Genomic DNA, 12,153 nt, shown 5'->3' with positions numbered 1-12,153 from the left:
AATAAAGAGGATGGATTCTTTGTGATCCGCGGAACAAAGTAAATTGTATATTCATTTATGCTAATGTGTTATTGTGAAATGTGTAATATTGCATGGCAGAACTCATTCTATAATTTTACTGTTATGTTGATGAAAGTCAGGAGGTAAAGGGTGGAAATACAGCCATCTTTACACACTTTTATAAACATTTATTTACAGAGATATACATTATAAACATGTATGTCCTTGCATGACAACCACTTTTTATACTCTTCTGAGAGCCAGTGGGAAATATAGAAATCAACAATGGTGCCCAATATGGGGTTCAAACCCTTGAGCCCAGGGTAAAAGTCTCATGTTCTAGTGACTGAGCTGGCCCAGTATACAGTAATAATATTGATTGTTTGCACAAAGGTAATAAAGCTTCATTCCCTGACCAGGAAATGAACCCAGGCCATAGCATTGAGAGCAACAAATTTTAGCCACTTGACCATCAAGGAAGCCACTATTCCTTTAAGTAGAGGCACGATGGCACAGTGGTTAACACTGCTGCCTCACAGCACCAGGAACCCGGGTTTAATTCCAGCTTTGGGTGACTGTCTGTGTGGAGTTTGCACGTTCTCCCTGTGTCTGTGTGGGTTTCCTCCGGGTGCTCCGGTTTCCTTCCATAGCTCAAAGATGTGTGGGTTAGGTTGATTGGCCGTGCTAAATTGCCCCTTAGTGTCCCAAAATGTGTAGGTTAAGGGGTTACGGGGATAGGGGCTGGGTGGGATTGTTGTTGGTGCAGGTTTGATAGGCCGAATGGTCTTCTGCACTGTAGGGATTCTAGTGCTTCCCACTGGCGTACAATTCAACACAATATATAACAGTTGCTATTGACAGTACAGAGCATTGAGTTTATTTTCAAATGAGTTACAATCTGGAGCTATCTCCTTCTTGCAGTCTTTAAGAACAAAAGAGTTTTTAAATTTCTTGTGAAATCTTTGCAGTAAAATCCATTTGTAGCCAAAATTAATGGTTGCAAAATGAATTCAATCCAATATCCAATTTATGATATCTTTAACAATGTTCTTCACAAGAGGCAAAATGAAATATGGACACTGAGCTAAAGGAGGACAGACTAGGAAGAATGACCAAAAGCTTGATCAATGCAGTGGATTTTACAAAGGGTTTTATAGGAGGAGAGTTAGCTGGCGAGTTGGTTGGGTTTAGGAAGGGAATCCTAGGAGGTGGGGCCTTGGTGGCTAAAGGAGCATCCATCAGTGATGGGGCAAAGGTAGAAGGAAATGCACCAGAACAAGAGTTTGTGGAGGCGATGGATGGGGCTGGGGAGGGGGGGTGGTGGTTAAAGATGGCTCATGATATAAGGAAGGGTGTGGCCTGGGGAAATTCAAATTTGACACACTGGGGGACAGGAAGTTAATGTAGGAACATTGGGAGTGATGGATGAGCAGGACTTGATGCAGGAGAGGATACAGGCAGCTTTGATTTGGGCAAACGTAGCTTTGTGAAGGAAGATGGGAGGTTCGGGGCCTGAGCAGAGAGAATTGAAGTAATCAGGACAGCTGTAGATGGACTGAAGGGATAACATTATAGAGTTGGAAGAAGGTGGGCTTTGTAATGGTGAGTACATGGAATTGGAAACTCACCTCAGGGTCACACAGTAGTTAGACCTGAGATAGTAACCAGGGAGAAGGAGAGGTTTGCCGCCTCACCAGTTCTTTGTAAAGCACCTATTCGTTTCTAAATTCTGGATTTATAAAATAAGTTTGGGTCAAATTTCTTAACATATATTCTTATACAACTTGTGTGCAACTTATATAACATGCAGCATACAACAGTATATAACTTATATTCATAGTCATAATTTTATTAAATGTTAATCAAATAGGATTATGCAATGAAGGATATGAGTGGTCCACCCAACTGACATACACAATATAGTTACCATTGCAAAATGTATAGTTGAAATATGTATTGGACTCAGCTATTGCACATGCATTGGACATGTATTGCACGTTCTGTTGTATTAGGATGTCACCATTAGAGGCTGCCCTTGAGCTGTGTGAAATATTACAGCTCCTCCAGTGACAGATTATTGGAGTGTAGTAATACTGAATTACAGTTAACTTCCTTTTACACACAAATAAGAGCATAAGAAATAGGAGGAATAGACCATATGGCTCATTGCGCCTGCACCGTCGTTCAATATGATCATGGCTGATTATGCGTTTCAATGCCATTTTCCCTCTCATTCTCCACATCCCTTCATTTCCAGCGAGACCAAAAATCAGTCCATCTCCATCTTAAATGTATTCAACAATGGATCATCCACAACCCTCTGGGTAGAGAATTCTAAAGATTCACAACCCTATGAGCATCTCAGTTCTAAATGACCGGCTCCTTATCCTGAGACTTAAGCTGAATTTCCTATCTCGCCTGCCATGGGAATCATAGCGGGCGGGACACGGACCATGCAAAGATTCGTTATCCTGAGGTGGGATTTTCCGGTTTCAGGGCGAGCGCATTTGGAAAATCCTGCCCTGTGTCCCCAGGTTTTAGATTCACCAAACAAAGGAAGCATTCCCTCAGTGTCCACCCTATCAAGCCCCTTCAGAATTTTGTACGTTTCAATCCGATTGCCTTTCATTTTGCTAAACTGCAGAGGCTATCTACTCATGTTTGCTCAGTATGTCATCATAGGACTTCCCCCTCATCCCAGGCACCAATTTGGTGAAATTTTGCTGTACAGTCTCTAGGGGGAGTATATCTCTTTTTAAATGTGGAGACCAAAACTGTACACAATACTCTAGATATGGTCTCACCAAAACCCCGTACAATTGTAGCAAGACTTCTTTATTCTTGTACTCCAATCTCCTTTCAATAAAGACCAACATGCCGTGTGCCTTCCTAATTGACTGCTGCATCTGCGTGTAGGTCTTACAGTGTGTTAAATAGGTCTTATGCATAGAAACTTGCAAAAAAAAGATTAAATAAGATTAGTAATTGTTCAGACAAAACAGGATGCATTTTTCCAATTTGAAGGAAGTTCAATGGTTTACTAACTGCGAAGGGTCAGTGGTTTTGATATAAATTAAACTAATTACGATTCCAATTAAAATTACCAATAGTTAATTCGAATTGCGATTTATCTGCCAATTCAGTTAACTGTCTTTTGGTTACTTTCTGTAAACCAGTCAGAGTTACATCTTCCATCTTTAGGAAAGTCCTAGCAATTTCCAACACCATTTTAGATTCTAAACCGTACAACAGGCCTCCAATTCGTATGTCTAATACCTCAATACCTCCACTCACTCTTAACAGATTCCACCTTATTACAATAAATCCCAAATCAAGTTTTACCATTCAGCATCCGGTAACTTGCTTCCCACATTTCAAAACATCCCAATGAATTATTACTAATCAGCATCCAAAAGCCCTTTCTCTATATTTTGAATCCCACAAGAGCCCCCACTTTTGTCACCATCCCAGTTGATGTTAATGTTGGATGGGAAGATCCCAGAATGGAATCCTGGCTCAAAAGACCGTAACTTATACTTTTGTTAAGAAAATGAGGATGAACAGAGTCACAAGACTGCCAATTAGCTTTTAACAACAACAAAAATTATTGGGTAGTTCTACAAGTGGCTTTGTAAGGCCATGTGAAATACCATAGGGCTATTGTGAAACCCCTGTGGTAGCCGGGTCCAGGTATACTGTTGCTGCTGGACCTAATTTTCTTAGCCTCCTGAGAAAGTAAAGGCATTGATGGGCTTAACTATGGCATCAGCATGGAGGGACCAGGACAGATTGTTGGTGTTCTGGAAAACTATAAACTTGAAGCTCTTGACCATTTCCACTTCATCTTCATTCTTGTGGACAGGGGCATGTCCTCCACTACACTTCCTGAAGTTGATGACTATCTCTTTCGTTTTACTGACACTGAGGGAGAAATTATTGTTGTTGCGCCATTTCACCAGATTCTCTCTTTTTCCTATATTCTGTCTCATCATCTTTGAAAAAGGAAGGAAGGCGGGGGGGGGGGGGGGGGGGGGAGGAGGAGGGGGGTCTAAGCCCAGGACAAGGGCATGGCTTTCAACACCACCCTTCCCAATCATGGATTCCTTGAAATGGGGACACATAGGCCACAGCGGTGGAACACCTGCACAGTGAGCAGCCGGCTGACAGAGGGACAGTGCTGTGTGGGGAACATGCTGTGGGTGCGGAGGTGCTCTGAGCCAGTGACAGCTCAACCCAGCCCAACCTCCTGGACAAAGCTCCTGGTATCGCCCGAGACTGAAGGAAGCCACATGTGATTAAAGTTTCCACTTTAATTACCTCTTCCTAATGCCGGGTTCCTCAATCACACCCAGAGTGCAGTTGTCTGCTTTTGGGTTTACAGAATCCTGATAAACCAATGGTAGTAAAACAACCTCAATGGCTTACTTAGAGCTGCTTTTGTGAGTTCCATTTTCCATAAAGAAGAATATGTCAAAGTGTTATTGTACCTGAGCCAGCCAGAGGCCAGGTGAAAGTTCAAGGGAAGGGGAGGGACTAAGAAGTAATGGAACCATTATCCACTGACCCTTTTGGATGAAGAGGCACTACGCAATTCACATGTTTTGGTTCCCAGAAAAATTATACAGAATAATTTTCCATTAAAATAATGGTGAAGCAATACTTGCACTATATGTCCGAATGCTATAATAATTTTATGATAAGAAAAATGTGGGATTAAATGCAGAAATTCAAAGGTTGCTGACTCATTTGCCATTAGCTTCCTGAAAATAGCCTATCACTGACTACCGAATGCTGTGTGCTGTATTTCTATAGTGGATATTAATTAAACTCACCACTGAAATTTAAGTCAATTAATTCCAAGGTTAAATATCATCTTAACAAAGTGAAAAGTATTATTTACTGTCAGTCAACCTCTCTGGTACTGAAAATCTACTATTTCAAGTAGAAAGCCATGTTCCTTCAGGTTTTAATTGTTGATTCCTGTTTTTAGTTCTCTATTAATCCAGTCTACCTTTCCCCTCTTTATTTATCTCTCTGTCCTTGATTCGATATTGAATTCATCCACTCTAACTCACACTTTGTTCTCAGTCCTTGCGCTGTTAATTGCACAACCTGTAACTCTTATTAATTAATGTGATATACAATTGCTTGCCCTGATTATTCAGATCCCAGGTGCCCAGTTTCCTTCGCTGCAATATTATCAGTTCACACTTTCAGGTTTATGTTTTATTTATTAGTGTCACATTAACACTTACATTAACACTTCAATGAACGGGGAGAATGTGCAGACTCTGCACAGACAGTGACCCAAGCCAGCAATCAAATCCGGGTCCCTGGCACTGTGATGTAGCAGTGCCACTGTGCCACCATGCTGCCCACTGGCAATTGCCATGCAAAAAATGTAAAAATGTAAATGTGCAAAGACAACTCTAAATAGGAACAGATGCCATCGGATTTGCTACAGCAACTTATGGGCCATTACCTTAATTTTTATTAACAATGTAACATGGAGTGCGAACACATGAAAACAGAAGGTCTTGCCTTTGGATAAACATATTCCCTGACATCCTACATAGGCTGATTGAAGCCTAATATGTTAATTTATCTCCAGCCTGTCAATGGTTAATCTTACTGTATATAAAAAAAAACAAATGCATGTCTTTTTCAGAAATCCATTATCCCACAAATACACTTCTTTTTTTCTGAAGTTCAATCAAATTGTAAGCTTATTCACGGTTGAACACCTGTTCATTATATATAGATTACAGTTTACATATCTTTCAAGAGTGCTTTTACCAAGCATGCTTTGTATGCAGTGAAGCTCAAAGCACTTATAAATATAGATCAACCAACCACTGGGAATGAATGTACTAGAAGCTATAGTTTTATTAGTGCCAAATAATTAAATCAGCTCCATTAACATTTTACTAGAGGGCACATATTAGTGAAAGTATTTGCAGAGTCAGTCTGAAGCAGCAACTGCTAGGCTACATACAGATCCCCGAAGATTCAATGCAGAAAGAAAATAAAGGATACTGCAACACTCTCAGAACCTGGAATCTTGCCATATTCCATCTTTCCTGCTGGCTTCATGTTCACAAGCTCTTCCTGAATCAACAGCCCGAAGAGTGAACAACAGAAATAGCTAAGAACACAGCTATCAGGGTTCCTTGTTGCGTTTGGAATTGAGTCCCCATGTTGCTGAATCCTTACCCTCGGTGAACAGAGATCATCCCTTAGTAATAACGTGAAGGATTTAATGTTGTAATATGCTTTTAAGGGATGCCATTGTTTTAAGGCTTTTGGAGCTTCGGGGGTCGTTGAATCAGGAGAACTTCTCATGGAAACAAAACAAATCAGAGGCACGGATTCTATTTCATAACATTCAAGAAAGAGGAACTAGTTCAAAAGAAAGGGGGATGTTGTAATAAGTCTTAAAGTGATGGCATGCTGCAAAACCTTAAAGGGCATATTGCAATATTTTTAGAACTTTCTAGCATCTAAAACAATGGCCTCAGTATATTGATTTCCTTGAATACTTTACAACATAGTTTTGCTATTCCACAGTTTGATTTGATTTGATTTGATTTGAGTTATTATTGTCACATGTATTAACATACAGTGAAAAGTATTGTTTCTTGCACACTATATAGACAAAGCATATCGTTCATAGAGATGGAAATGAGAGAGTTCAGAATGGTAGGACTAATTTAAATGTGGATTACAGGGTCAAAGGTAGGGTTCTGAAGACTGTGGAGGAACAGAGAGATCTTGGGGTCCATATCCACAGATCTCTAAAGGTTGCCACTCAAGTGGATAGAGCTGTGAAGAAGGCCTATAGTGTGTTAGCTTTTATTAACAGGGGGTTGGAATTTAAGAGCCGTGGGGTTATGCTGCAACTGTACAGGACCTTGGTGAGACCACATTTGGAATATTGTGTGCAGTTCTGGCCACCTCACTATAAGAAGGATGTGGAAGCGCTGGAAAGAGTGCAGAGGAGATTTATCAGGATGCTGCCTGGTTTGGAGGGTAGGTCTTATGAGGAAAGGTTGAGGGAGCTAGGGCTGTTCTCTCTGGAGCGGAGGAGGTTGAGGGGAGACTTAATAGAGGTTTATAAAATGATGAAGGGGATAGATAGAGTGAACGTTCAAAGACTATTTCCTCGGGTGGATGGAGCTATTACAAGGGGGCATAACTATAGGGTTCATGGTGGGAGATATAGGAAGGATATCAGAGGTAGGTTCTTTACGCAGAGAGTGGTTGGGGTGTGGAATGGACTGCCTGCAGTGATAGTGGAGTCAGACAATTTAGGAACATTTAAGCGGTTATTGGATAGGCCCATGGAGCACACCAGGATGATAGGGAGTGGGATAGCTTGATCTTGGTTTCAGATAAAGCTCGGCACAACATCGTGGGCCGAAGGGCCTGTTCTGTGCTGTACTGTTCTATCTATGTCTATAGTGTTACAGTCATAGCTAGGGTCAGTGCAAGGTAAGTCCATTCAAAAGTCTGACAGCAGCAGGGAAGAAGCTGTTCTTGGGTCGGTTGGTACGTGACCTCAGACTTTTGTATCTTTTTCCCGAAGGAAGAACGTGGAAGAGAAAACGTGGAAGAGAAAATGCCTACTCCTGCTCCTGGTTCTTATGTTCTTATGTTCTAACCCGCTGATTACTGTTATTAATCAAGTAAACCTCCTCTAAGCTGCTTCCAACAAATTTACATCCAGGAGACCAAAACTGCACACAGTATTTGAGATGTGGTTTCACCAATGTCTTGTTTAACTGAAGCGTACATCCGCACTTTCATGTTCAATTCCTCTTGTAATAAAGAATAGCATTCCATCAGTCTCCTTATTTACTTGTTGTACCTGTATACTAACATTTTGTGACTCATGCAATAAAACGCCTCAGAATTCTGTAGTCGTTCTCTGTTTAAATAATAATCTGCTTTGTTATTGTTCCTGCCAAAGTGAACAACTTCACCTTCTCCCACATTAGACTCCATCAGCCAGAATTTTGTCCACTGATTCAGCCTATCTATATCCATCTGCAACCTCATAATATCCTCTTCATGACATATTTTCCAACGTTTCTTTGTGTCGTCTGCAAATTCAGGCTCATCTGAGTCATTTATATGAATTGTAAATGTTGAGGCCCCAGCATAGACCCCTGATGGACTCCACTTGTTACATCTGCCAATCAGGAAAGCAGAATTTCAGTGCTTATTGCCTAGACAATTGAAGGCATGGCTGTCATTGGTGGAGGAATTAAAATCAAGGATGTGCCAGGGGCCAGAACTGAAGGAACCCAAAGATCTTGGAGGGTTAGATGTTGCAGAGATAGGAAGGAGTGAAGCCATGTGGGAATTTGAAAACAAAAATGAGAATTTTTAAATTGATGTATTGTCGTACTGGGATCTATGACAAGAAACAGCAACAAGCCATTCTTCATTGGGACAATATTGCCTGTTCAACATCCAATATTGGAGCATAAATTTCCACAACTAAATATTGGGAAGTTCTCAGCACAAACTCTGTTCCGTAGGGACTGAATGCATTCCTCTCCCTGCCTGAAGCTGAACCAAATAAAATGCAGTCTTAGTGCCATATTTAACCCTGAGGTGAGTTTCCAATCACCCACAGTGCTATCATCAAGACTGTTTACTTCTACCTCTCCATTATTACCTGACCTTAGCTTATCTTCTACTGAAACCATCATCCATGCCTTTGTTGCTTCTTGACTTGAGCTTGGCGAAACCACCACAAAGATTATCCTTGTAAAAAGAGAAATGTGACGGGGAGGCGTATAGGAGGATGTATACATAACATGTAAAGATAAAATCTTGGTGGGAGATGGGATTACTGGAGTAGGGTAAAGGGTTAACCCGAACACTATAACAATAGCTACTGAGCATATGCACAAGGAACTATGTAATAATGATGTCTCACACACACAGAAGAGAATGAGGAGAATCTGAGAGATGAGCAGTTCCTCTGTCCTGGTGCTTGGTAAACCTGCACGTAGTTATGTAAGCAAAGGTTACTTGGTGGCACAGTGGTTATCACTGCTGCCTCACAGCACCAGGGATCCGGGTTTGGTTCCCAGCTTGGGTCACTGTCTGTGCAGAGTCTGCCCATTCTCCCCGTGTCTTCGTGGGTTTCCTCCGGGTGCTCCAGTTTCCTCCCACAGCCATAAGATGTGCTGGTTAGATGCATTGGCCATGTTAAATTCTCCCTCAGTGTACCCAAACAGGCGACGAGGGGATTTTCACAATAACTTCATTGCAGTGTTAATGTAAGTCTACTTATGACACTAATAAATAAATGTAAATAAAACTTACTTTAAAAAAGGATCTTTGCCTTAAGCCAGATTTATTGTTAAGAATAAGACAGTCAACATCTTCCAAGGCAACCCAACAGTACCAAACATGACAAATATTGCCAAAGCCTACATGGACAAGTTGCAATTAAAGCAAATATTTCTGGTTTCAGCTGGATGTGGCAAAATAGCAAACTGTCTCCCACCTTGAGGCACATTAACAATGAAAACCATCAACCAAAGCAACTGCCCTCGCCACCATTCCAGGACTAATTAGTCCCCAGGACCTAAGCCGAGGCATAGTCTTTCAACCCTCTGAGCTGCACAGACATAGTAAGAAGTCTCACAACACCAGGTTAAAGTCCAAGGTTTATTTGGCAGCGCAAGCTTTCGGAGTCTCACTCCTTCATCAGGTGAGTGAGGACTTGTGTTCACAAACAGGGCATATACAGACACAAACTCAATTTACAAGATAACGGTTGGAATGCGAGTCTTTACAGTTAATCAAGTTTTAAAGGTACAGACAATGTGAGTGGAGAGAGTGAGTGGAGTGAACAGACAAGACTCGCATTCCAACCATTATCTTGTAAATTGAGTTTGCGTCTGTGTGTGCCCTGTTTGTAAACACAAGTCCTCACTCACCTGATGAAGGAGTGAGACTCTGAAAGCTTGTGCTGCCAAATAAACCTGTTGGACCTTAACCTGGTGTGGTGAGGCTTCTTACTGTGCTTACCCCAGTCCAACGCGAGCATCTCCACATTCTGCATAGACATGCCATGAAACCTACATATATCTCCTCAAACCAGTGCAGTTGAAACAGTGGTGGGCAACCTGTGGCCTGGGGGCCACATCTGGATTCTGAGTGCGGCCTACAAAACATTTGTTGACCATTGTCCACAGGCAGGGTTGTCACATTATTCTGATTTCCATCCTCGTAGTCTTTTTCTTACCGGTATGACTGAAGTGATACATAGAATCATAGAATTTCTACAGTGCAGAAGGAGGCCAATCAGCCCATCTATCCTGCATCGACAACAATCCCACCCAGATCCTATCCGCGTAACCCCATATATTTACCCTGCTAATCCCCCTGACACTAATGGACAATTTATCATGACCAATCCATCTAACTCACACATCTTTGGACTGTGGGAGGAAACCGGAGCACCCGGAGGAAACCCACGCAGACACGGGGAGAATGTGCAAACTCCACACAGACAGTAACCCAAGCCGGGAATTGAACCCAGATCCCTAGCGCTGCGAGGCAGCAGTGCTAACCACTGTGCCACTGTGCCACACGTAAAGCAAGGGCAAATGAAGTGAGGTGCATGCTGATTACATACAACATTGTGGGAGCCGTGCACTCTCTCTACCCTCAAAGTGTAAATATTGATTTTGGTTTTATCATTTAATAATAATTCTCCTAATATAGGAATGATTAAACACTTTCTCTAACTCGTTCTGAAATCATCAGCATTTATTCAATCTTATTCATTGGGCCATGGTTAGTCAACAGGCCCAATTTCAATCTTGCGGCCCCACTGAGATGAAAGCCAAGGTTGCCTATCACTGAATCAGAAATGTACAGTAGCTTCAACAAATGTATCTCCTCTCTATCAGTCTCAGATCTATGATCTACTACTTCTTTCCATCATTCTTTACATATTAGGCATGGACAGACCGAATGCACATTCTGGTATGTGCATTTTTTTATTTACTCATGAAATATTTTGTGAGCTTTTATTTCACTTTAAAGTTACATTTCAACTTTTGAACTCTGTCTAAGGAATTATACTATATTCTGTGTACTGCACATTTTCCTTGCTGTGTAGTAACGTTGCAAAAATGGTCTGAGCATGGGATTTTTCTTGTTATTTTGATTGGTAAAGCATTGGAATCAACTCAGAGATGCTCTGGGTCACTGAATCGTATAAAGGGAGATTCACCATCAGGAGATTCACCTCTTTACAAATGGAAGAATTAAGATTAACACAAATGTCTTCTTGTTTGTTTGCTTGATTGTCTCTTTTTAAAAAAAATCAGTTTGGACGGAACATGATGATGGTATCACTTGGGGAACAGTTTGAGGTTGACTCCATCATTGCTGCTCTTAACTCATGTTGCTGGGTTCAGGAAAATCTCGCAGCAAGAGTCCAGACAGTAATATTCAGCAAAAATATTTTCAAGAATTGACATTGATAAATAAAATGTAAAAGGCATGGTAAGTGCACATTCAGATACATTCTTTAAATAGTCTTAATCATTATACTCTAATGTGCACAGAAATAAATTCCATATTTGATGTATATGAGATAAGAACATTTCTTCAACTGATTTATTCACCACACGTGACATGAATTATCATTTCTTCCAATTCACATTCGTATTTAATGTGTTTATTTCCTATTTCTTCTCTATGTCCCTGGACGATATCATCCAGCATTAGCTTTTAAATGTACACATTTGACATCCAGTTGTACCTCTCCACCACTCTCCTCGACTTCTCCATTGTTGCAAAAATACCAGGTTTTTTTTTCTCTACTTAGTATTAGATGAGCAGCTATTTCTCCAACTAAACATTGGGATGATTGAAGCTACTGTCTTTGGACAAGCTCCATTCATTAGTGATTGACTCCGTTCCCTCTCCCTGGCAAATGGTCTGAGCTTGAAACAGACAGTTTGTAAACTTGGTGTCATATTTGATCCCAGGATGAGCTGTTGACAAAATTTCCTCCGATTACTAAGAACACCCACTTCCAGCTCCATAACATTGCCCCTTAGTGTCCAAAGATATGTAGGTTAGGTGGATTAGCCATGGTAAATGTGTGGGGTTACG

General features: G+C 41.1%; 1 protein-coding gene across 1 annotated transcript in view; it reads left to right on the top strand.

The window, feature by feature from the left end:
* Positions 1-11,949, top strand: part of LOC144479208 (peptidase inhibitor 16-like) — a 43,262-nt gene extending 31,313 nt beyond the window's left edge. Inside the window, exon 5 of the mRNA XM_078197870.1 lies at positions 11,864-11,949. Within this exon, the coding sequence (XP_078053996.1) occupies positions 11,864-11,949 (86 nt within the window). The remainder of the gene's footprint in view (positions 1-11,863) is intronic.
* The last annotated feature ends 204 nt before the right edge of the window (positions 11,950-12,153 follow it).

Source organism: Mustelus asterias, chromosome 25 (genome assembly GCF_964213995.1).
Source record: "Mustelus asterias chromosome 25, sMusAst1.hap1.1, whole genome shotgun sequence".
In the NCBI taxonomy this organism is placed as follows: domain Eukaryota; kingdom Metazoa; phylum Chordata; class Chondrichthyes; order Carcharhiniformes; family Triakidae; genus Mustelus; species Mustelus asterias.
This window is presented reverse-complemented; position numbering and strand designations above follow the sequence as displayed.